Source organism: Clinocottus analis, unplaced genomic scaffold, assembly GCF_023055335.1.
Source record: "Clinocottus analis isolate CAN_PGR_092001 unplaced genomic scaffold, fCliAna1.0.p SCAF_15, whole genome shotgun sequence".
NCBI classification, from domain to species: Eukaryota; Metazoa; Chordata; class Actinopteri; order Perciformes; family Cottidae; genus Clinocottus; species Clinocottus analis.
The window spans coordinates 7,315,659-7,342,773 of NW_027175876.1; the positions used below are offsets into that span (position 1 = coordinate 7,315,659).

General features: G+C 40.3%; 1 protein-coding gene across 1 annotated transcript; it reads right to left on the minus strand.

Annotated features, from left to right (window-relative positions):
- Window positions 1–498: 498 nt before the first annotated feature.
- afg1lb (AFG1 like ATPase b) lies at window positions 499–26,585 on the minus strand. Its single transcript, XM_068577046.1, has 13 exons — window positions 26,471–26,585; window positions 26,007–26,254; window positions 21,897–21,960; window positions 21,697–21,798; window positions 21,323–21,450; window positions 17,524–17,623; window positions 14,366–14,424; window positions 5,738–5,820; window positions 4,955–5,025; window positions 4,157–4,257; window positions 3,142–3,282; window positions 1,760–1,867; window positions 499–1,310 (listed from the first exon to the last, which is right to left on the minus strand). Exons 1-13 carry the CDS (start codon window positions 26,583–26,585, stop codon window positions 1,173–1,175), a joined length of 1,458 nt encoding a protein of 485 aa, XP_068433147.1. The 3' UTR covers window positions 499–1,172.
- Between the last annotated feature and the right edge of the window lie 530 nt (window positions 26,586–27,115).

A 27,115-nucleotide genomic window follows, 5' to 3' on the forward strand; every position in this document is an offset into this window, starting at 1 on the left:
GCCACCTAGAGCCACTCAGGAAGAATTTCAGCCACGACACAGAAAATATCTGTCCTATTATTGTAACTATAGATCAAAAACAAGGAAGGTTTTTATCATTAGTCTAACCCATTTCCCTTATATTACATCTTAAGTATTTTTCATATATAAGTTTGGAATTATAAAAAAAATAAGAAATTACGATACCTTTACTAAAATCAAATTGTGCACTATCAAAATATATATTAAAATATATATATATTTTGTATAGTATATATATATATATATATATATATATATATATATATATATATATATATTTATATATATATATATATTGTACCATTGAGGCTCCTCGACGCAAAATAATACATTTCATTCAAAGGGCCAAAATCAAATGTGACTTTTTTCTCTCTCCAATATTCACATTTTGTTACCTTTTACACTTAAAACAACATCTACTTTTTATAACGAAAGTGATGTTTTGTGTTTTATGCATGTTGTATAAGTGTGCATTCATACAGATTTGAGTGTTGATCGTCTCTACACACTTGCATGACACCACGTATTGAAAAGCCTGGATTAAAGAGGGCAAACCCAACTCACAATTATTTATGTTGACAATTTTATTATAAGTGTTTTCAAAGTGTTTCAATGAATGTTTCAATCAATGACAATCTGACATCTAGTCAGTTTGACGGGTGGAATATATAGATTAATATCATGCATAACATTTTTAATTCAAACCAGATTTTATACAGAAAACACACAGATGTTATTATTATTGTTCTTAAAATCAGGAACAGCTTGAGAATTGTCTGACCCTTCTCTCATTTGGCCACTAGAGGGGGGTAGCCAGCTACTGTGAGGGACACTTTGTCTCTCTGAAGTGAGCACCTGTTTGCCTTCTGGTACACACATGTTGGGGAGGTTTCCATAGTCTTTAAAGTAAATAGTCCACAAGGGGGAGAGAGCACACCTCTGAGAAGAGGACCACACAGTAAAACGGAACGACACACATGAAGTCAGATCCAAATCAAAAACAGGTATCGAGTTTTGTTATATTTACTGCGGAGTCTTTTCTTTTTCTGCTAATTATGAACTTCTCTTGAGTAGTGTCAGTAGTTAGTGAGGTACAGCGTTGTCTGGAGGTATAACTGATTATCAGGCGGTCAGCAGTGGATATTAGGTGTTCATGTGTTGTTGCTGTGACTGCGCTCTCCTTTCGTCCAGTACGACTCAGATTGCATCTCCATCAGTCGGGAGACGGTCCTCTGGAAGGCAAAGATCTCCTCCTCGGCTGTGAACAGTGTCAGTTGCTCGGCTGCCTTCTGAAGAGAGGAGCAAACACCGGGGTTCACATCTGATGCACCCAAATCCAACTGCAGTTTAAACTAAATTTGGTTAGAGAAACAGATTTAAGACTGCAGATGGTTGCCCGTCTGATTCTTGGACATGCAGGATCAATCTGTGTGAGAGCAAGACCCTCTTTTTTTCCTCCAGGAATGCCATGTTCACACTCACAATGTGTCATGAAAACATAACAAATTCGTCTGTGAAGAAAGACTGTGTTGTGGGTGAAAAACTTCCCTTTACGCCTCCTCACTTTTCAACACAGATGTACAATGTCAGTTTGTTTGACTGTTATCCTGATTGAAGTGCAGCCTACAATGAGGTGAACTATTATTCAAAGAGGAATCAGTGATGTGATTAACAGGTATTGAGATTTTTGGAACAGCTTCCATTCATCGGTGATAGGAAGTAACAGTTCTGGTTTTACCCCGCTGAGGCCCAGGTCATCCATCAGCTGTCTGTCCCTCTCATCGTCCTCTCCAGTGTGGACAAACAGCTGCTCTATGGGAGAAGCTGCCAGCATCACCACTCTCACCTGGGACACGAAGGGAAGTAAAAGAGACACAGGAATGTCCACTTTAGTTATGAAGGTTACTTCCTCTACTATTAATGATTAAGTGATCAATATTAAATAAGAGATCTTCGTCATTCATGTCCTCTTTAAAATGACAGTACGTATATATTACTGGTCAATTTGATGCTTCATTGCATCTCTTAGGAGATGTATGTGCAGATTGACTTCATCTTGTATCAAATATAGAGTGTATATACAGTTCAGAGGAAGTGAACCAATATAAGGCTCTCACATACTCACTAACTGAAGACTGACTTGAGAGTGTAGTGAATACATTGGTTATATAATGCAGACATAATACCTTTAGAAGTGATTAGTGGCTTGATTTATGATTGAAATGTCTGTGATCATGTCCTTCATCAAGCACTTTTTATTTGTTTTAATTTTATAATTTATAAGTGAAGTGATGTCAATAAATTAGGGAGGAGAGAGAGCTGGAGTGGGCTGCATGGTGGTGTAGTGGCTAGAACTGTGCATGTGTGTACGTATGCAAGCACTTGATGACCTGGGAGAAGAAAATGTTCTTGTGTCTGGTTGTTCTGGTGTTCATGGTTCTGAAGTGCCCAGAGGGGAGGTGTTCAAACAGGCTGTAGTGCCTGTAGTGATGTTACTGGCAAGGAGATCAGAGGAAGGCTGGGACAAAGTCTTGAGACATGGCTACAGCATGCACAGTGTAACTGGAGCTGCAATGTTGGAGGGCACTGTCATCTCCACAGTCTTCCGAGCGTTCAGCTCCACGTTGTTCTGAACACGCCACAGGGCCAGCTGTCCAACCTAGCATCTGAATTCAGACTTTTTCTAGATGAGGCCGATGACAGGACTTTACCAGACGGTCCTCTTCAGGTGCAGTCGTTGATGTAGAGGGAAAACAGCAGTGGGGAGAGCACACATCCCTGTGGGGCACCAGTGCTGATTGTCTAGGTGCTGTATGTGATTTTCATGAGCCTTACTTGCTGCCACTGGGTTGTGATCCACTGACAGGTGGAGGCTGGCACACTGAGCTGGGTTATTTTGCAAAGAACTCTACACTGAGGCTGCCATCCGATGCACCATCTGGATCATCATCCCCTCTATTGATGTGTGCATTGCACACGGAATAATATAGAATAGAAAATTGCTGCAACGATATACTTCCTTGAGCCTCAAACCTTTATGCAGTTAATGCATTTGTGATATGATACATTGCTTTTTGTCTATTTTCAGCCCAATTTTAGTTTTTAAATAGGATGAAGCACCTTGTTGTCGTAGAAGTTGTCTATGAGGGTGGTGAAGCGTCTGGCCTGGTTCTTCAGCGTCAGTGTCAGGATGGGAACATGTCGTATGAATACGGTGTCGAAGAGCCGTGCCATTTCCAGGTAGTCACTGGCACCCAGAGGCTGCAAAACAAGTGAGCATGTTACATGAGCTTCTAAACTACAGCAGCACATCACAGCGTGTACATAGTTTCAGTATAGCACACATGCACAGCACCTTTGTAAAGACATTAACACAAACACACACGCACACGCACACACACTATGAATGTTGCAGTCTGTGGCTATAACAAAAACGTCAACTGTATGGTGGGCCACCTTGTGCAAAAGGCTCAGGCTGATGTTCAGTCCCTGTCCTTGGTTCTTTGCCATTCAGGATGAATGCTCTTAAAATTTAAGTGGACATGCCAACATACAGTATATAGTCAGACGGAAGAGGAAGCCTTGAAGCTTAGATGCCTGCAAAAGCTCACCGCTGTCCATCAGGCAAGAGACTTTACACGCACCGCAGATTACTGCGCCACACTGCTTTATTTGAGGCACAACAGGCTCAACTATTCACTAAATTGTCAATAGACTGCTTTTTGACATTGAGCGGAAAATAGGACTGAGATTGAGGGAAGGTGATTCAGTTTGAGAGCATTGGTTTGGACAATAAGTACACAAAAGCGGGAAGAAACAGAATAATAAAGAGGTAAGAGCAGTGCTTTGAATTTGAGCAGTTTTGATTAGTGATGAGTGGATCTTGTGTTTGAGAATGAAGTGTGTGTGTGCGCGTGTGTGTGTGTGTGTGTGTGTGTGTGAGTGTGTGTGTGTAAGATCCGTGTTCCCTTCCTGCCTTGTAACTATACTTTTATTGTAACTAGTCATTTATGTTGTCTTTTTCTTATAATGTTTGTTGTAAACATGTTGAGAAAAATTATATATGTAGCTAAACATGGTGATTATCTGTTTTGTTTTACAATTACAGAATGATAAGACACAACAAACCACTCACTCTGCCACACAGCTCATCAAAACTACAGTCAGCGATGGAGCCACAGGTCTTTTCCAACATCACGTCTCTGCCCAGAACGGTGAGCAGCCGAGGGCCTGTAACTATGGAAACACACACCCAAAATTATGACTGATGATCATATCATACAGATTGTATCGTCACATTTATCTACATTCTGTGTTATGTGTTATTAAAATATTGGGTTTTTAAATATAAATTAAAAAACGAACGCAGTCAAAATTTCTAAACTAGTAATCAACCCATAAAATAAAATAAAATTACCTGTAAAACTAAACTTGGTGGCTAAAACAAAACAGCCAAACAAGATCCAGCATTTTAAAAGCTTCAAAAGTGAAATTAAAAAGGGACAGGTCCCTGAAAAATCTAAAACTTCAATTTTTTATCCCCTTTGAAAAAAAAAATTATATAATCATAAGAGCGCCATGGTAGGGAAGCCAAACACAGAAGATTTGTCCTTTTCATTGGATTTGTGCACAGAAATATTGCATATTGACAGTATTTTCTTTAAATGTGGGAAAATGTATTGAACAAAACACTCTTATCAAAGTGGATGAATATACTGTTGCACAAATAAACCCAATTGCATCAACTTTATTGACCAGCTGCTTATGTTTCAAAACCTTAAAAAAGCTCACTTTGAATTACTTCATTGGATTATGCGATTTGTCTACTATCACTCAACAAGGTCTGTATCAAACGTGTTATCATGCGGCATCAGATTAAATTATTTACAGGGGGCATGCAGTATGCGTCATTTGAAGATGGTAACTTTCTTACCACTGTTTTGACTTAAGGCCAGCTCCTCAAAGAGCGCATCCAAGTCGGCCTCTGCACCAGGCTCTTCTGTACTGAACAAGACACACAGGCAACAAAACAGACAAAACAAAATAGGATATGAAATTAATAACGTTGAAGTGGCCACATCAAACGATGGCAGAAAGGAGTGCACCGGAGGGTGGGTACTTAGCTTTTCACTTTGTCGGTAAAAAATAGGATGTTAGGCTCTAAACCCGAGCATTAGCCTGTCAATGCATGCCAAATGAGATTGTAAAGTGTGCGTGTTTGTGTCTGTGTGTGTGCTTGTGTTTTAACACTATGTAAAAGTGTGTGTTGTGCTCTATTTACATACAGTGAAAAGACGAAAGCACTTGAAAGCTCTAATACACCGATGAGCAACAGCAGTGTCATTCATACCTTTTTTTGTCTCCGTGTGTGCGTGTTCTTTCCAGCGTATATGTAATGATGAAAATAGAAAACTAGCTTTTAAAGCTCTACCATTTTCTCATATTCTATTGATTCCTTTTTCCTTCTTTTCATGGATCTCTCATGGTAATGTAGGTCTTTATAAATCTGCCAGTCTGTTTCTCCCTATTTATCCATCTGTTTGGCTTCTCTTTCTGTCCTTTAAAAAAATAAAAATCAATTTCGAGGATGTGCAAAAACATTTCCTGCGTGTGTGTATGTGAATGCATGTGTGCATGCAGGTTAATGTTGACTCTTTACCAGACCGCTGCACAGCCTGCAGAACAAATGTGACCATTGTTAGTGTGAGTGTCTCACAGGTAGAAGAGTTTCCCCGCTGCAGTGTTATCCAGCCTCCTGTAGTCGATCCCAGAGTCTAGGCAGATGGTGTGGCAATGCTCCTGCACACGCACAAACACACAACATACAGTAGCATGAATGAAAAGTGCCTCAACGGTCAAATATTGAAAGTAAGCCAGCTTATGTTTCAAAGCAATGCTGCAATTCTGTTTTTGTCTTATCGAGGCAAAGCACAACATTAGGTTTATCATTAAGCTATTGTAACCTAAATATAAACGATACATTTTAGCATACACCGGCATGTGTATACACTATGTATATATATATATATATATATATATATATATATATATATATATATATATATATATATATATATATATATATATATATATATATATATATATTAAGAGTAGGTTGTAGTTTCTTGAAATGATCAATACTCTTTGTGTATTGTATTTGAGCTACAGAGTATTCTCAAGGCTGTTCATAAATAAGTCCACACATTCTCCTGCATTCAAGGCAATATTCTATTTTTTTTCTTTTTGTCAAATCTGTTGAAAAGACCCAAACCAACAACGCGTTTGTATTTCCTCAATACTTTGCACATTCACTGCTTCGTGTGGTACTCAGATCGAAACCCATTGGTTCCCACTGAGGATAAAAATCTTGAAAAAACAAGTCCCAAATATTTACTGTAGTCTCATGTATACAAAATGCTAAATAATTTCCTAAAACAGCTTGACACTGTTTTTCTTACTAAACTCAAACATATAGTACATTCGTTGGGGACTATTTTGTCGGCCGCAGATTTATTTTGCTAGCGAGTATTTACAGCAGCAGTACAGAGTACGAAGATACACAGTGTGTGAGTGCATTGATGTATTCAACACTTTTTGTTCAGTGGCGCTCTGTGGAACCGAGGAATAAGAGATATCACACTTTTGTTACAGAGACTACTTTTAAGGTAGACTCAAGTTGGTATTTTCATATAGTCAGTAAATATTAGGAAATAATCAATACCACTAGTGACCTTAAAGTAGCTTATGTTATTTTAATTTGGTAAGATGTAATGATTTAAAATTCAGTTTGAGGTTTTTCAGATGTTGGATTAGGGTTTCTTGTTTAGATTATTTGGGGTTTCATTTCTTGTATGAATATATATTTAAAAATGTTGGGAATAGAGGAAGGAAATAGAGAAAGGAAATACTGAAAATATGGAATAAACCTGAGCAGGCGATCATATTAAATGCTATTTCTTCAGTCCAGATGGATCATCTCTTGTAAATCTCAGAGATAACAGAGTTTGCGGAGGTGACAAAGAGCAAAGAAGAAACAAGGGAACAAATTCACCAGCAGTGCAACACAGAAGGCAGAAGACATTTTTCTCTCCTCCGACAGCGCCGGGGCTTTGTGACACTTCATGGTTTATTGAGCCGATCTATTGTTCCTGCTGCTATTCAAGTGTGTTACAGCGGGGTTGAACTTGTGATGCGGAGTTCAAACTTTTCCAGATAGTGTAAAACGTCAACAGGATTCATGTCAGGGAGTGCACCACAAACTATAATCATCATCTCCACCATTCTATCAAAGAAAAGAAAGGAATTGCATATCATCCCATCCAAGCCACTGCCGGCTGACTGAGTATTCAACGACAGCTCAGGGAAATTATGAAATCAGTGAATTTCTACCACTGGCCCCCTTAAGCTGCAGGATAATTAGTAATCATCACAAAGCAAGGGGACGGAAATACTCTATTCTTCTCCGCTGTCAACTTTTTATCTCCATGTCCGCTCACACAAACGGGGTTCCCACTCTGAGCCAATTGGCTGAATCAGGCTTAATAACAACCTGACAAACTCGCCCTCCCCCAAGCACAAAAGGGAGGTGTCATTTCATCAACCTACTGTGACCCCACCAACGGGTAAATAGTCCCTCCAAAATGCGGAAAAAAAATACTTGTCACTATCGCCGCCACATCATTAGAGTCTCAGTTTTGTCTTTTTTTTCTGCCATCTTCCACTCCCTCCCTTTACGAACCGTCTCTACCTGCTGTAAAGGCGGCGGATGCATTTGGCTTGACGGAGAAGCGAGGCACAAATAAGAGAGAGGAAAGAAGGGAGGAATGGAAACACAATCAGTGGTGATGATTCCATTGGTTATTTATAATCAGATAAGGCTGAGGCCTTGCAGGTCATTACTTGATTATCCATCTTGAGGGGATTGTCAAGTTCTCACTCCTCCAAGATTTCATCCTCCTACACATTGTGGTCTCCCCCCTCCAGCATCACACTCCTCTCACAGACTCAAATCCTCCTCAGTCTACTTGGCCGCTTCTTCACAGTCTCATCTCCCACTTTGTTTATTCTGTATATTGTGCTGTACAGCTAGACAACAACAGATAGACAGAAAGATATTTATGGTATATATCTATATATTTCTATGGTATGTATCTATATATATACATGTTAAATACATGTACAGTGTGTATATATATATATATATATATATATATATATATATATACACATTTGTTATAGTCTTAGTGTCCCTCTGTTTAGTGGATAATACCTTATTAAAATCTAAACATCACTCAGTATGTTCACTTAAACTAAATTATATATATTCTCAATGAATAAAATATGATGAATACAATTAATGCCCAAACACTGGGATATTAGTGAGGCAAAATTACTTCTGTTTTTTGTTTTTTTCAATTCCCTTAACATGTGTCTCTGACCTTCCTTTGCAGGTGTGATGACTTTCGTTGATCTACAAAGACTTTTCTATCTCACTATTGGCTCAAGAGAAATATTAACAACGTTGAACTGAAGTCACATTGTGTCTTAATTTGAACCGATTACAGGATTCATTGATGAGGTGATCAATACATCAATAATTGACAGCAATTTTATAATTTACTAATTGTCATTTATCTTCGTAAAAAATGCCCCAAAAATTAAATGTTACTGTACCCAAAGGGAAAACATGGAAACTGGCAAATTTACTCAACAGTATCGAGAATATTTTGATAACAGATTGAATATAATTTGGTTTTGACATGTTGGTTGGACAAAACAAGCAATCTGCAGTTGTCACATTGGGCATTTGTGAGGCACATTTCTTAATTATTTTCTAACATTTTAAAACTTAACTCGACCAATTAGAATTGGTAAAGAGATAAATAAATAGTTTCATTTTCAGTAGTAGTACTGGTGTGAAAACTGGCTCTAAATGCAGCCGAACGACAGAAAAGCACCGCAAATTAAGAGTTTTACTACTTGTTCGGGCGCATTCACAAACTCACAGACACAAGAGGGGAGGGAGAGGCTGAAGAGAGACAGAGAGATGACAGACATGAGAATCAGAGTCTCTTTAGAAGAAAGTCATCCAAACACATGTAGCTCCAATCATGTCATTGTCCGAGCTGTCCACTGCTTTCTCTGGACAGCCGTTTAGCATAAAAACAGAGTAGCTTTTTTTTTCTGGTCGCTGCCTCCCCTCTATGCCTGCTCCCTCAACGCCATATCTTTCTCTATCCTTTACTCCTCAAAAAGTTGCTTTTGAGTTTTTCAAAGAGCGCGGTGCTATTGAGCTGCAACAAAAGCCAAGGATAGCTGACTATTGGGCCCTGATGAGGTCCACTCCCTCATTACCCAGCAGCAGAAAACATTTGATGCTTTTTTTGTTTGGCCCAGAGAATTGACCAGGCCTCAAAGAAATGCGGGGTGGGAAGGCTGAAAAAGAGACGAAGGGGGAAGAGAGAGGGAGAGGGGAGGAGGGGAAAGGTTGTCGTCCATTCAGCCATGTGTGTCTTACAGCCTTGTGTGGAGGGACAGAAGAAAAGAGGGAGGGAGGGATGGAGGGGTCGAGAGAGAGAGAGAGAGAGAGAGAGAGAGAGAGAGAGAGAGAGAGAGAGAGAGAGAGAGAGACGGGGGAGAAAAGAGAGAAAGCTTAAAACACTGCCTTTATGCTGGCAAGTTCTGGACGACTCTTCTGACATCAAAGTGTTTTCAGTAACTGGGGAGCTGCCGTGTGTGTGTGTGTGTGTGTGTGTGTGTGTGTGTGTGTGTGGTGATTTTATTCATTCTTGGGCAGTCGGGTGGGGGGGTACGTGACAATGTGAACACCCTAATTACACCTAATGATCTATTCCCTTAAAGTGTGACCGCCTTGGGCCAGCGATGGTTTGTTCCGAGGGGTCGTTCTCACAACCTCCCCCTGCCTCGGCTGCTCCTCTTGGGGAAACATCTTTTGAGTCGGAGGCCCCACCTTTCGTGATCCAGGACCCCACTGGACCCCCCACCCTCAACCCCTTTCGAGCTCTGATGAGGCCCAAAACCAAACCGCTCCAAATCGTTGTGGAGTCTGTGCTACCTGCACCTGGCCAACAGAGGCTCCGTGTGTGGGGAGCAACACATGGAAACTCTCTGTGGACATCGCTTTGGTACTGAAAGCTCTGCACTGGCTTCAGAACTGATTTTAGTATTTCACTTATGTAACATTGTCAGACCCACGATGGACTCTTTAACATGTAGCAGCACTGCAGATATTATCTCTTTTATTCCACACTGTCTTCTTCCTTGTCAAAACAACCTGCCGCCTACATTACCCACAATGCAACGTCACTGCCAACAGGTCTGTCGGAAATAATTAAATTAGCGGCTAGAGGAGAGCCGCTAGCCTCAGGCAGAGCTGAGCAGCTCCAGATCTTTTTCCTTTAAAAACTCTTGAGGCCCATGCTTTTATAAAGTACACCTATTGTTTTAAATGACTGAAGGAGAACCAAAAGCGTTACGAGGCGCATCCAACTGCTTTGATCTTTTTTAGATTTTGGAGGGTCAAATGAGGAGATCAGACGCAGGTTCTTTTTGTAGCCGCAGTGCTGGTTTGGAGAGAGCTGAAGGGATTTTTTTTCCCCCAGGGGATGTTTTCTAAATCTTTAAAAAAAATAATGATAATAGTGTCGCTAATACTAGTCAAAAAGACAAAGTGGCGGTAGGTCACATCCGGTGTCACTACTTTGCATAAATTCTGTTTTATTACTTAATGGGCAGATTGTGTGCTCTCTGCAGGATGATGTCTGTACTGAGCCAAAGATTGTTCATGAGCTTCATTCTGTTACAACACTGTACAACAGAGTGATACATCTTCTGGTGATGCACATGATGTTTTGTCTATTTTTTATTTCATGTAATGACTCTGGTGTTTAATCTTGATGTTATATGTGAAGCAGTTTGGCTTTTACCACACAAAGTTGTCTTGCTTTATCTGAGCAGTAATATTAACATCAGTAAGCAAAGTACCATATCTTCATAAAAAGAGAATCTAAAATGTTTTTGTCTTTTCAGCTTCATGATGTTACAAAAGTGAAGACAAGGCAGAACATCAAGAGGTGAGTTGATGAAGAATCTAACAGGCTGAGTGCATATCAAGCGTAGAAATGGTTTTAAATATACATGTTAATAAAGTTAAGTGATGGCAACATTTCTGAATTAAGTGTTGCCTTCAAATTGCAAGTGGCCTGCTTTACAAATGAACACATACAAGACAGAATAATGCACCTGTGTGAGTTCATGCTTGATCAACCACGTGCACAATTTTATAATAAAACAGCAGAAAATATCAGTCAGGCAGCTTGTCACTGGATCGATTCAAAATGAGGAGATAAATACAGAGACGGAATTAATTTCTTGTGTTCAAAAGGAGAGAAAATGTAATAACAAAATATTTGTCCTTTATTAATTGTTCAGTTTTGTAGAAGCGAGACACTAATATGAAAGAAGTGAGGTACGCCCTCGAGGCATACGGTGAGTGGTGCTGCCCTGCCATTAAATGCTCTGGAAGACAATGAGAGTCATCAAATATCAACATCCATTTGATTTGAACTGGCAGGCTGCCGGCTCTTCACGAGCAGTCCTTCTCACCAAGGTCTTCATTGGAGGACCACAGCCTTCTCATTTCTCAATTTGTCTTTTTCTATCATACCATTTTTATTTATATATTTATTTTTCTCTCATCAGCAACAGCACAGCACACAGCAATTATTAACAATGACAAAAAAAAGAGAAGGAGAGTGGATCAAAAGAAGGGTTAAAAACAGCCGGAAACACAGAGATACTCAAAGTTGCCTCAGGGTTGTTGTCATGTTTTCCTCCCCTCGGCAGCATTGTAAAGTCACTATTCTGCTACCAAAATACAGAGCCCTGACCTTGGGTAAGTAAAGCCAGCGAGCAGAGCGGGATAGTAATAGAATAAAGAGCAGGGATGGAGGGCTAGAGAGAGGATGGGCGATGAGAAGTGGAGTGGAGAGGGAGGACAGTTTGTGAGAGAGAAAGAGTGTCTTAGTTACAATACTGGCAGTATCCATTAAAAAAAGCCCTTAAACCCAGTATTTTTCAGAACTCTGAGCTTTGCCATGGCTACAAAGAAAAAGAAGCCTTAACAACTGAATAGGTTTCCTGATGCAGTCTCTAGAGACACTAAAAGGACAAGAAATTACAAATGACTGAGTGGATAGAAAAACTAGAAAACATACTAAAAATCGAAAAAGCAGTCAGAGACTTTAGGTTCAGGGAAGGTATATGCTTTCCATGTCTGGCAAGTGGGTCTACTAGAAGGTTTGTACATGATATAATGAGTTGATGATTTCCTATTTTGGGGGTGGGGGTTGGGGTGGGAGTTTAAAAGAAGGGTCCCAACTAATCAGAAGTCAATAGTTAAATATAGTCGTCAACCCAGGCGGACAGAGTTGGTGGATTAACCTTTACCACTCCAGATCAGGTGATAGGGCGGAGAGGTCAGAGACTATTTTTTACTTTTTAACACCCTCATTCACTCCCTCTCCAGCTATAGAAACACACTCAGGCACACACATACGAGAGCGAGCCGCATCAGGGAGGAGGACCCGCACCACCGGCCTTGCAAGCATTAATTCAATCTATCAAGGGTCAGCTAGTTAGCAGCGTGACCCCGCTAAAACATGCTTTGACTTCACAGAACGGTCCGCCATAGAGAACGCCGGGCACCCCCGGAAAAAAAAAAACCTGACCCCGAAAACCAGATGGCCTCACAAAGGGGAACATGGAACCCTGAAAGAGAGGAGGTAGTGCGGGGCAGAGAGGGACAACAGGCATTCAGGACCTTGATGAGGGTGGATTAGAGAGGGCAAGGGTGCTGCCGGGAGAGTGGGTGGGGAGCAGGGTGACTCCAAGGCCTCCAAGGTTGTAGTGCGTTCACGTTAGTATATGTGTGTGTGTCCATGTGCGTGTGTATGAAGCAACAGTGGAGCTCTGATGACCGTGAAACTGGCACTGCAGATTGACCGTGTTGCTCTTGTCAAAGCACCTATTGTTGCACTTTACTACTAGTATTTTCTTGCTTTGTACACAACAGCTCGTACAGCGAGGTTTGTGATGTAACAGGTACATGTAATGGGGTCATTATAATATTGCAACAACATACTTATTATAATATCTAGCCTGACTAATAATACAAGATTTTAAGCCAAGGAAAATCCAGATAAATTATTATTCTTACCAGAGGTACCTAAATCTACTTGGATGTGATGCTACGCTAAACCTATTTGGTCTATTTGAATCTGTTGGTTGATTTATAAAAAAAATGTTGCTTTCTAAAAAATGTTCGTTCATTACATATTAATGATGATTACATATAACTACCAATATAGTAGTTTACATTTTTGTTTTTGGAATAATCCAACTCAAGACCAATATTAGAAAAAGTATTGGTAGGACTATAAGCATTGTATTCATACAATTTTAGTACCAGTGTTTGATAAATGTGTTCTAGTATTCTAGTAGCACTTTGAGAGAAGATTTTAAGAACTTCAGTCACAAAAGAGTGTTTTATTGTCTGTGAGTGTAATCCAGTCAGACTTTTGCTGAGAAAAAGTGTGTGTCTGGACAAACATCATACATTACCTTGGTGTCTGTCTACCAGTTTTTCTTATGAACACTATAAGAATATCCAGTACATTTTGGGTCTGAAACACTACAGTTGAATACTGCTTGCTGTTACTATTTTACTAAATACCAACAAAAGATGCAAGAATGCTGCCCTCCTCTGTTGCAAAATGCATGACAAGAAATTATTATGCAATTATTTATGATCATGATCACTCCAAACACATCAATGATCATCTGAGATGCAGGCAGGATAATGGTGCTACCTGCTTAAATTGCAAAGTAGATTTTTCGCTGAAAATGCTAACCACCGCATCGCTCCTCTCCTCTCGCCCAACACCCCCCTCCTCCTTTACTTTTGAAATGCAAGCAGTCTGAGTCAGTCACTCAGCTCACATCCGCCCGTCTCTCATTCACATTACCTGTGCTCACTCGCGCTCTTTCCATCTCCCTCTACCTTTCTCTATGTGAGTCTTTCACCGTGCCCTGGTATGATCAAAGACAGCTTTGTGACACTGTGCGAGGCATCCAGGAACCAGAAAACATCAAACCACTAAAGAGCAACTTGCAAAACAAGACAGACACAGAGGGATGAGACGCACATGCATGTGTGTGTGTGTGTGTGTGTGTGTGTGTGTGTGTGTGTGTGTGTGTGTGTGTGTTTGTGAAAAACAAATGAATTAATTAACAAGACAAGAGAGAGGGATGACTTTGTCTCTACCTTTAGCACGTCGATGAAAGGGAGGAAGGTGTCCCTCTGAAGTCCGTTTTTGTACAGATCTGAAAGAGGAGGGAGGGCTTGTATTAGAGCTGCTGTTTAGCCTCATAATAATGTCATTCCCCCGCCACAGATTGGCAGATAAAGTGGGTTTTGATGAACTGAAGGATGGGTGGGGAGGCACGACAAAAGGACTGGGACCAGGAGAGAAAAATGGATTTCTCTACCGGCAGCGGCAGCAACATAAAATTCATTACATTCCCAAACAATGGTGGCGAGAGAAAGGACTGTCGCCTTTTCAGCGCGGACAATGTCCACAGCAGCTCTCTGAATAGATGTTTCAATTAGCTCGGCTGGAACAAATTACATCTGAAGTAGCATCCCTGATAGACAGATAAAACAGATAGGGATTCACACACAACACGGACAAAGACACACACCCACAGACACATGGGAGGCTTAAGCTTTCTCCAGCTGCGAACGTAAACAAGCAGTTGATGTTGATGTTTGGGCTTAAGCTTATTACAGTAGCCTTGGACCCGCCGCACTCGCTAAACAACTCTTATACTGTATGGACTGTGCCGTCTATGAGACATGACTATTGCCAAGGAGTGGTTAAATACTGTGAGACAAAACCTTGTTTGCCTTCTTGGCGATAGTTGTTACAGGAGATTACTCTGATGTCTGTACAGTAAATAGGTAGCTGGAGATAGAGAACAGTTAGCTTAGCTTAGCACAAGCATTTAAAAAGGTGGAAATGTTATAGGTATATGATACAAAGCTTACTAGCACCTCTGGACTATTTCTTGGCCGGAAGCAGTGAATTTCTAAAAAATAGTCCACCACATAACGTTCTGTAAAACCACATCTTGTCATTTTTACACTTTGTTTTTTTAATATATATATATATATATATATATATATATATATATATATATATATATATATATATATATATATATATATATATATATATATATATAAAAAAGAAATACAATGTTACTGTGTGACTTTTAGAAGTATAAAGCGTAGCAAAAAAGCACATTTTCCAAAATGTCAAACTATTTTTGTAATAGTTTGACATTTAAACAGCTTTGAAAAGCGTGCTAAAATATTCCAGGGGCCAATTAGTTTTCATTTTAAAAGACTATTTACAGTTATATTGTAGTGTTTATTGCTATAAATATATGGTGCTGGCAAGGACACTTATTACTTATTAAATTACTAAAGAATTAAATGGACTTCTTTAATGTAAACAGCATCCACTGCACTGAGAGCGTCCCACTCCAAAAAACACACCATTTATCCATCTAACCTTCCTCAATCTTATTAAACTCCTTCAGTGTATTAAAAACAATAAAACACTACTTTAGCCGTTCTAACAAAACCCTTTTTCTAAATATCCCCTCCACACACATCTAGGGCTGTTTGATACCGAGATCTACACATCAATAAAGATGGAAAATATATGCCTTTCATGTCCATTTGTCTCTTATGGCTTTTAGTGTTCCATTTACCATGTAATTAATACCAAGTAGCCCCTCTATCAAGTTTGCATGGTTTGGCGCTTTGTTCTTAATAGCTAGTAAATATCAGAGACAGCGTCTTTGTCTCAGAGAGCCATCTTGCTGCCATCCACTTCCTACCCACTCAAGACTTTGAGACATCAACGTCTTCCCTGAGAAAGAAAAAGACGTCAGATAGCACACTGTGCATTTATCTCCACCTTGATCGCCGCCTTGCTCGTTTCTCCTCCAACCGTGCTCCACTGGCAGTTAATGCAACATCAAAGCTTCATGTCTCTAAAAGTGAGAGCTGTTTCAAATGTTTCTCGCCTTGTTTGCTGTTAACAGGAAGTAGGTTGCGTGGTCTTGTAAAGCAAAATTGATCCTTGCAGGAGCATAAGCACCTTTGGATAAAAGTATTAAGTGAACATTAAGTGAATAATGTAGATGTATGTAAAGTAGGTGAATAATGTGCTGGTTCAAGAGGAGACGAGGAAAACAATAATGTCCCGGAAATATTATTTTCATTAATACCAATTACCATTTCAGCTGCAGGAAGATGTGTATGGCGTCGTAAAGAGGACCTTCAGGGCTCAGGCATTGTTACCTCAAAGGAGGTTATAGCTTTGGTTCGATATATTTGCTTGTTTGTAAGCAGTATTACAGAAAAAAAACTACAAGGGGAAATTGGCCTTGGCCCTTCTAGATTGACAATGTTTTACTGCCTGAGTGAGCTTTTTTATAGACCATAGAGTTGCTTTATTGATGTGATTAAAGCTTACAGGTCTTGACAGTAAGCAGTTGCGTATTAAGTGATCTATTTAATCTTGATTGTTTGTTGTTTTCCAGCATAATCCTGGTTAAACTCAAACTGATGTTAGATATCTGCATGCAAAATGGAATCAACCGGCTCTTCCAATAATACTTTTTTATTACATTTTTTTCTTCTTATCAATAATTAGTAAACTTTCAAATGGGTTGAAGTGCATCTTTTTGCAATAAAATAGTTACTTTGGGCTTTATTGTGTCTGTAGTCAGCAAGATATCAACCGCGTAAAGTTGGTGTTAGAAAGAAATGTTATAGGAGGCTATGAATCAGAGTACGAGCTAATGTCCACTAATCTGAAGATCGGCGGTTTGATCCCCGGCTCATCCAGTCCACATGTCAAAGTGTCCTTCGAAAAGATATTGAAACTTTAAATGCCTCCAAGGACTCTGGCCATTTGTGATTGAATGAGCATTAGCTGGCCCCTTGTGAATGTTGGCATGTGCTTTGAGTCGTTGGAAGGCTAGAAAGGCGGTCAATAAATGCAAGTCTATTCACCATTGTATCATATTTCGGCATTGAATGATTTGATTTATTTGTTCGTAAGATCCACAGCAAGGAAAAAAACATCTTTAGATACGTCGTGATTGAATTACTTTAAATTCTGTACCGTTATGTATATTCTATATTAAATGAGTAGATATGATATTTGTTGTTGATACTATACTGCTGTGGTAGCTTTTGTTGAGAAGATACTACTTTACTTTTACTAGTACACGAAAAGAGTGCTACTTTGATGCCTGCAATCTTGCACAAAATCCTTTTACCTTTTCACCAAACTATGTGTTCGCAAACACGAATATCATTATAAAGACATGCTAAAAACACACCATCAGGAGGTCTGTTGGAGGTGGCCACCACCACCACTCCCGTCTTGAACAGCGTCTCAAACAGCTGCTTCAGGATCATGGCATCAGCAATGTCGGTCACCTGAACAGAACCAGAGAAGAAGAGAGACATTCATGAACTGTATAATTGACCTTTTCTTGCCTCAGCACATGTGTGTGTGCACGTCTGAGGTTAAACCATGCCATCAACACTCCATGTTGATTAGGGTCATTCAGGTGTGCTCATTCAATCCTTTGTATCTGGTCATGGCCATTCACACTGACACGCATCCACGCACACCTACACATCCACACACACACACACACACACACACACACCACACACACACACACACACACACACACACACACACACACACACGCACCTAAACCACTTGAACTGACTGCAAATGGTCACGAAGCGGCTTTCCGCTGAGGACAAGTAGCTGAGGCAAGGCAGCGGCCCCGAGCTAATCAACTGAGCGGACGTGAGAACGCAAGAAAACAAGAGGAAGGACAGTGATGAAGCATGGAGCAATGTGAATCCAGACTGGGGTCACAATGGCAGACAAAGCTTCTAACTAAATGACCACATGAAGGTGTGTGTTGTATGAACTACTCAAGGCTGTCCAATTCAACTGTCCACTGCCTTTTTCATCTACATTATTTCCATGAGTCCACAGTGAACAATGACAACACTGAAGCAAGGACGTTGAGCGCAAAATGAAGAGTTTTGACCTTTCTAGTAGTGATCCACTTTTGGTTGTTTTCTCTCATCACTCTCTCTCTCTCGTTCACCTCTGTTGTTCTTTTGCGCAGTAGTCAAAGCAGCATGTACAATGTATAACATGGAAAATAATCCAATTATCTTTATTGTGAAGCACAGTCGCCAGTCCCATGCTAATTGTCCTGTATATTAAATACATACAAAAATTAAGTTTTCTTGGTGGCCATCCCTTAGAAAGTAGAAAGACATTTTGAGGAGAAACATTTCACAGATTACCGTCCATATTTTAAATAAATTGAGTTACATTTAAAGTTACTCTGCTATGTTCTTAAAGAAAGGCCATGAAACCTTTTAAGAACTGTGATTTCTTGAATCAAAGGAAGACTTCTGTCCTGCCCTCTCCCCTTACTCCCTCTTACCTACTCTCCTGTATATAACAGGTACTTCTGATGGCCATACCCACGGCATATGCCTCTTTTCATACTCTGGAGAGTCTTCTGCTTTTGCATATTAGCCCCACTGCCCTTGCCAATACTTGATTAACATTTGTGTTAAAGCCTTGATTTCGCTAAGGAGAGGTGGCTAGGGGCATCAAATTAGTGTGTGTGTGAGTGATTGTGTGTGTGGGTAATGAGAATCAACAGAAAGCCAAGGCTCTGTGTTTCTCTGAAGGGGCCCCCATTTCCTCCGACCGCAGGATTTTATTTTCATTTCAAAAGAATCATTTAAAAATGACCTTTTATACAACCTGGATTTGTTTATTCATGTGCCCTCAACATGGGCATAGTATGAGGGGCAATATTGATTGCTGAATGAGTCGGAGGAGAGGGAAAGAGAATGGGTACCCACAGAATGAGAAAGGTGGAGGGGACTGATGCAGCACTTGTGGAACACAAAAATAATGGTGCAATCTCCGTCAGCCAATGTCGATATTTAAATGAGCATCCAATTACTCAAGCGACTGTCAGTTTACAGCGAGGCACACGGGTGCCAAATTAAACCTCTTTTGATGTTACACCTCTTTATGTACACAACCTATAAGCAATTTCACAGAGGCTGCACAGTGACTGAGGCCCTGAGACAATGACGCTCAAGCGTTTTCTTCTCACTCTTCGTCTTACTTCCTCGCTCTCTTCCCATCTTTCCATCTCGGACCTCTCAATGGCGAGTATTCATTAGGGGAGCTGGGTGGGGGCTGTAAAAGGAGGGAGGGGGGCTACAAATTACTGATAATGGCACGGCGCTAATGAAGAGAATGGAGAAATGTCATTAGCATTTAAGAGGATAAGATCCATCTGACCCGCCGCCGCCAGTCGCTTTCTAGCTCCACTCACTTAAGGAAGCGGGAGAGTGCGACTGATACCCAGAGCCTCATTTGCATGGCTGAGTGGAGGAGGATGCTGATTGGTATAGACTCACCCCCTCCGCCCCCCGCCCACCTCAACTCTCCCAACCTCTTGTTTATGCATCACAAACAACGTGCACATGTCTGCTTGTTTCTCCTCCATTCACCGATAGCAACAGTCGACACGCGAAAACAGCAAAGCTGGCGACGGCAAACAAAACAAATCAATGAGAATGCACAAACAGCGCCGCAGTTTAAAATGTGAAAGACGGGTGGATGAAAGGAGCAGCTCTTGATCCTCACAGATGCATAGAGAGTGATTAGAGAGAGCAAGCGCACCTTCTGTGACCTTTGACCTGCTGGCATTAACTGTAATGATATCAGTAAGAGGAACAGCATTGTGCTGCTAACAGATGTGTTTGGCTGGCTAATGATGGAGACAGAAGCTCACATCTTTCTCTACGCAGTGAATGACTAACTACCTTACAGAGAATACAGAGAGCTTCAGTTGTGGCTCTCTCCTTTGACACCACAGAGTAAAATAAAGAGAAGTTCTGCAGCACTAATGGCTGACAGTGGCTTTCAGTTCTGTAAATTCAGTTTTCACAAACTATGGGTGACTTTGGTTTTAATGGTTTGGGTGCAAATTGACAGTTTGAGTGCAAAAACAAGCAACAGGAGCAGATCATCGACTCAACTGACTGCTGCAGTTTCAACGAAATGACAAGGAAATGTTATATCAATATACGTGACTTTCCTTATATATTTACTTCTACTGTAGTAGTATATCACTTTTGTACTACATACTGAGTAGAGAGAATGTTCCATTGCCACTGGAAGTCATTTACAATTATGTTATATTCAAAAAGGCCACTAGGTGTCCCCAGTCCTGTTTTTGTGGGGGTATCGAGATCTGAAGCATGGATTTGTTCAGACAGGGAAGACACTGCTTTTATTTGACCATTAATAGTTTCTTACAGATTGAATACTCAGTTCTTAACTCAGAATACAAAGAGTGCAAAATGTAACGTGTTGTTTTTCTTTTCCTTTCCATGTTTTTTGATGCATCAAGAAAGCAAAGTAAACCATAAAGCAGTTACTACGACTCACAAAAGAAACAGAACTGTAAAGCGTCCATCTGGTTCTTTTTTTCAGAATTAAAAATGATCTGATCTGTGAATTGTGAATTCAATTCCTGTGGCTTTCTACTTATTCTTGCTTTGTGTTCACTGGCTCTAATCTTTAACACATCGGCTGTCGGCTTGCCTTTCCCCTCAGTATAATGCACAAGTAATTACTTCAGCATGACTGTAGGTCAGAACATTATTTGCCATATTAAGTTTTGATTATGAACGTTGTTCAGCGTTAATGTTTTTTGAGAATTCTCATTGTTTAATCTGATATTATCCATCCCATACACACAGTATGCTCCATGACGTAGTTACTTGAACTCTTCGACACATTTAAAGGACTAGGGTATTTATTTAATCATCCCAGCTATTACTATAACGGTCCTAAGCATCAGCATCACATTTTTAAGTAGAGTTGTACTCACAGTATATTTACCAGTATCACTTATTACTTAGTACTAGTGTCAGAGTAGTACTGTTTAATCAAATGTAAGCAGTTGATATATGGTTTGCTACTTGCAACTGATGGTTAAGCTGGTTTTAAGAGCACACACACGCACACAAATACACACATGCATACGCAGTAACAAACTCACTCACCTGAAACTCATCAAAACACAACAGGCAGGTTTCTTTGCTGATCTCCATGGCAACCGGTGATATGGGGTCATAGGTGAACATTTTCCCGAGCTTTCGCTGTGGCAGGCTTTGTTTCCCCCGATGGATCCCTTTAAGCAGTACACAAACGTCAGGCACATCTTAAAGCACACCTGCATCGGGAGCCCAAACCCAATGACAATACTGAATAAGGCGGTAATTTCACCTGTATGCATAATGGTAGACAATTAGCAGGAGGAGTTCAGGACAAACAGAGAGCTATAAATATAGGATCTCCAGCGCACGAGGAGTCATTAACTTCCATAAAGTCAAGCCAGCAAATCTTCAGCACTGTGGAGTGGGAGGGTAACACTCACTTTTGTGGATGTCCAACATGAAGCCATTGAAGTGGACTCTCCTTTTACGAGTGTTTTCCACATGGGAATAAAACATATCCATGAGCATGGTCTTCCCTGTGCCTGGGACAGATTAAAGAAGAAGCAATTGTTCTGACTTCTTGTAAAATGTAGCACCATAGAAAATACCACAGTATTATGTATTTATTTAGTGATCCTACCAACATCTCCATAGATGTAGAAGCCTTTGGGTGGTGGTGGTGGTGGTGGTGGAGAGGGTTCCTCCTTTGGAGAGAAGAGGAAAAATGAGGATGTGACTAAAGTATTGTTTTAAATCAAATCTTTTAACAGCTGCGTGTCATCATAAACAATAATGCACAGCAGTTAACCATAAATCACTATGGTGTTTCAAAATGAATTCCTAATTGATTCAAAAAGCACAAAACAGTATAGCGGGTGACCTACATAAACTTCGTTATATTCATTAACATACAAGACTGATCCATCGTTTAATAAACAAAGTATGCTGAGGCATTAAGCCACCACTACAGTGTGAGGTTTCACATTCTCCAGACTAGCCCACTGCAGGGGAGGAAGACAAAGGGGATCTAATCAACAAGACAAGCCAGGGTTCCCACGAAAGAAAAGCATCATCAGAGGAACAATGGGGGGATTTGTCAGACAAAACGGAGAGGACTGGATGAGGCTCCATACGAGATGGAGTGGACTTGTCTGTGCTGCCTGTTTAGCGCTGCTAATTGTGATACGGTACTGTTGCATTGAGGTGCTGCTGGAAGTCATTGTGCTGCCTGCCTCCTATCATCAAAAGCTCCTTACTTAAAAAAAAAAAAACGTCTTCTGTGTGACCAAGCTGAGAATATCAAGTAAAGCCAAATATCTCTAAGCCATGTAAACAAATATGCCATCAGTTTAATCCTGACATGTGACGATAACTTAGAGCATATTTCTATGTAGGAGGACAAATGATAGATTTTTACATACAGGGTCTAACAACACTGTGGTTAAGGATCGTCCATCTCTGTAACCGGTCAACAAATAACTTTGAAATGAACTAAGCACTAAGTTTGTCCTCTTAAAATTAAATTTAGCAACTATTTTATGGAGACGGTACCCAGTGTCCTCTGCACAAGGAGCACTTGACTCTGGCTAAATGCAGACAATGGCCAATTGAAGACCAAATGAAAAAAACAAACTTGTTACCCATCCTCTCTCTCTCTCTCTCTCGCTCTCTCTCTCTCTCTCTCTCTCTCTCTCTCTCTCTCTCTCTCTCTCTCTCTCTCTCTCTCCCTCCCTCCCTCCCTCTCTGTCTGTCTATCCCTCTCTCTCTCTTTCTCTTTGCCCTCTCGCTGCTCCTCCCCTCAACCCCCTCCATCGCTCCATGTCGCCTGTCCTGTGCTGGAGTGAAATACTGGAAGAGCAACAAGCCTTTCCTGTCTGCTCTGGCATAACAGTGTGTGACTTCTCCCTGACTTCCCAAGCTGCCCTGTGGCATGGCGGGGTAATTGTCAGTGGTGGCTAGAAGCCATTCTGCCACGGAAGAGTGGAGAAGGACAAGGCTGTCCCACAGCCACTCTGTCTAGCTGAGCTCTGTGGCCTTGTCTCACCTCCTGGAGGAGGATATAGACTGGCACATGAGTGGAAAGTTCACATGCAGGACATGGTCACTATGGCTTTGAAATTACTTCAGGAAAACTGAGTTTGAGCATGTTTATCTACAGCCAGAGACGCCATGTCTCTCACTAAGAAGGTTTAAAGGAGTGATTGTAGCTGCCTACGTTAGGTCTAAGTGGTTTAACTGTCCTGCTGGAGACCTCCAGTGTACAGGAGGATGATGCAGGTCTGACTTGTAGAGAGTGGCTCCCTCGAAACAATGGCCCATTGTCAGCCGACCATCCGCAAAACCACGCCACATTGGGTCAATATTAAGTCAATTGTACTCTCCTCACAGACTTGGTCAGTTAGTGAGGACAATGGCGGCACATCCAAAGAAAGAACAGACACCAAAAGGACAGTGGTATGACCTGATTCAAACCAGATTAATTGCATAAGTCCTCCAGTCAGTGTGTATGTGTGTGTGTGTGTGTGTGTGTGTGTGTGTGTGTGTGTGTGTGTGTGTGTGTGTGTGTGTGTGTGAGAGAGAGAGATAGAGCAAGAAATAAGGTGCAAGTGAAGAGGGGGTCGGTGGTGTTGATAGCCTAACACCAAAGTATTTGTCAGAGTCCCGCATCAAAAGCAAAAAGGACAAGAATGGCCCAGACAATGGGGATCCCCTCATTACTGCATGGAGATGGTGAGAGACTGAGAGGAGTGCCGGGACGAGCCCAGCGGGAGGTCTGCCCTGCTGCCTTCCAAAATCTCTGCCTAACCCTATTTGTCTGTGCCAGCCAACCAACAAAACAACTCCCACCACCAAATACTAGACAGTCAGCTCCCCTGACCTAAAAACAACAACAGCCCCCTACATTACGCCGTTCCAAAACTTGCATGCACAATACACTTCCCAGACCCCAACCCTCCCTTTGACCTGAGCCCCATGGCCACCATCAGTGATACAACTGGAGTACAGTGCGGTGGACTCTGTAAAGACCTTTCTCATGTTAGACGTCAATGAGACTTTATAAAAGAGAGTCCAGATGCCACACTGTAAAGAAATCCATGCTGTTGTGCTAATTTTAAACATATTGTAATCACTCTACTTTGTAATGTTCTGCCTAGTGTCCAATAAAATTAATAATTTCTCAAAAATCCCATAAAAGAAAAATATCTCTCGACATCATGTACACTGCTTTTTGCTTTATGTTCAAACAATGCCAAATATCAATGAACTGCATAAAATATCAAGTGACTGAGTGGATATTATGGAGAGAATAGTGAACAAGTGAATGGGGGCATGATTTCAGACATTGCACTCGTCAAGAGCATGCAAATAATTATTAAACTGGAAATCGTAGATTGACAAGACAAAACCCCACTCAGAGGTCTACTTACAGGCTTTTTCTCGCCATTTCAACCACATCACATGGTCTTTATGAGGGCCTGGAGTACGGTCAATTGTCTCAAAGTTGGATCTGTTGACATACAGGTCCAGTAGCTATTTGTAATATTATTATTAGAACAGCTACTCAACGTACCTATCAACAGATGCATCTCTGTGAAAACTGACTACACTCCACCCACTGATGATGACCATATCATACGGTTAAACATCCGCAAAAAGTGATTATAGTTGAGTTTGGATTGTTTTGTCAAAGCGCTAGTATTGATTGTATAGGCCTGGTGGTCTTGTATAATCTGCACATTTAACATGCAAATTGAGGTAGGAGCTTAATGAAACTAAACTAACATAAACTAGGAAAACCTTTAGCAACAGTAGAAAATGAAATTAGGCAAAATCAGAGTGACACATCAGGGAACTGGTTGCTTTCTGACACTGCTGATTGGTCACTGGTGTGGTCTTGATCAGTTGTTGTTTCTAGACCAGTAGCATGTAGATTATCTAGCTATAAGTGGTAGTAGAAATAAGAAATAGTATATACAGATTTAAATCAAGCTAAACATGTTTTGATGTAGTACTGTTAAATAACCATTATGCATGGTTTTTATCACAACTAACATAAAATATATTGAAGACAATTTGTCTAAACAAAGTTAATTGTAATTGGTGGAAGATAATTTGTCGGCATGAGTACATGGTGTTCTATTGAAGAGTGTTGAGGATAGAATTGATGGGCAATGAATAACCACACTGGTAATACTTTCTATGAAACACTTGTCTACAATGCATTACATACTTATGTGTTCTAATCTGTTCATAACACTGTATGATTATTATTATTATTATTAATAAAAACAAATACATATGCATAATGCCTTGTAACATTTATCATAACACATACATACTTATACGGTAAAGTATAATATAATTGCATCATTGCTGGTCATGCACTGACAATTAATTTGCAAAGATCATAGTGTGTTATAATTTCTATAATCTTTTTATAATGTATATTGATTATGGAGCATCACAATGCAATTATACATTCCTCATAGTGAACATTCTTAGCTTTAAGTTCACTAAATCTTTTTTATTTGACCTTTATTTAACCAGATAAAATCAGTTGAGAACCAATTCTCATTTACAATGATGACCTGAATCTTAACCGTACAACATGATATGTCGCTTTCGCATATATGAAACAATGCCCAGTCAGAGTAACTTATTATGACATTATAATTGAATGCATTATCAATATGTTTATAATGCATTATAGACATGGGCGTTATAGAAAGTGTTACCATAACTCCTTTACCTTAGCAGCAGATCCACTACGAGAGTTTAGCGTTGGTGGAGGCGAGTTTATGTTGTTACTGTAGTTCTGCAGGGTGAGCTGCAGCTGAGACAGCTGCTGGAGCACCTGTCTTTGCTGAGCATCTTTCCTCAGGGAGCCACTCTCCACAAGGCGACTATAGTGTCCGCTGAAGGCACAAGTATCTGCTGCTGGAGATTCAGAGCAGCAGGATGATGCAGATGAACTGCAGCTCCTCCAACTAGCGTAACCTTGAAGCATTACAGCAAAAAGTATTCTCTGTTAATCCTCACACAAAGCTTACAAACATACCTTGATTCTATATACCGTTAGATGCAATGCAACCGTGATTAGAAACAGAAGGTGTTACAGTTCTCCAAATGTTATATGCGATGTAGTTACTGAAGAAGTCATGTGTTATAATACTTGAATACCATTGACCTACAATATAACGGAAAGGCACGCACCGTTTCCTGAGTAAATGGCTGACAGTCGGCAAACTTTCTTTGAGGTCAAAACAATATCTCTTCGAAAAACAAATATTGAGTATCTGACGGCAGTGGTGACCGTGTACGCCGCCATGATGTTTCAAAACGCAAAAAACTTTATTGACAAACATTTAACAAACGTAGACCACATGCCACGCATTTCAGTCTTGAATACGTTTAATCAGAAATGAACACATTTCATATCGATTCATAAACATTCAAACAAGAAAACTATGTGGAATAATCCGCCATTTAATACGTTAATAGATGACTAAATTAGAAATACATGTAATAATTAAATAAGACATGTAGAAATAAAAAGCTTTATTTATAAAATAACCCATACATGTTCAGGTTAATTGGAAAATAAATAAATAACAGAAAACAAACTGCTCATTTCGGGCTAAATATATCTATGTTTTGATCACCTGTGTTTTATATCATATTACTACAACGACTTTACATTGCGAAGCACGCTTGCTCCGATTATACAATTACAACGATTAAAGTTATAAATATCTTCCAAAAACGTGATTATGTCCAATGTGTCCGCTGGCGGATTGTAAACAAACCGAGTGGCTGTTGGCAGAGAACAGTCAGCTGAACCTCAGCTGATCGGAAGTG

Bases quoted from the DNA above. Each gene is read 5' to 3' on its own strand.
- afg1lb (XM_068577046.1), bottom strand. From the start codon at position 26,585: ATGGCGGCGTACACGGTCACCACTGCCGTCAGATACTCAATATTTGTT. The intron at 5,026-5,737 runs GTGAGACACTCA...TGTCTTGTTCAG, and splicing joins GCGGGGAAACTCTTCTACCT to TACAGAAGAGCCTGGTGCAG. The intron at 1,868-3,141 runs GTGCTTCATCCT...TTCGTGTCCCAG, and splicing joins ACAACTTCTACGACAACAAG to GTGAGAGTGGTGATGCTGGC.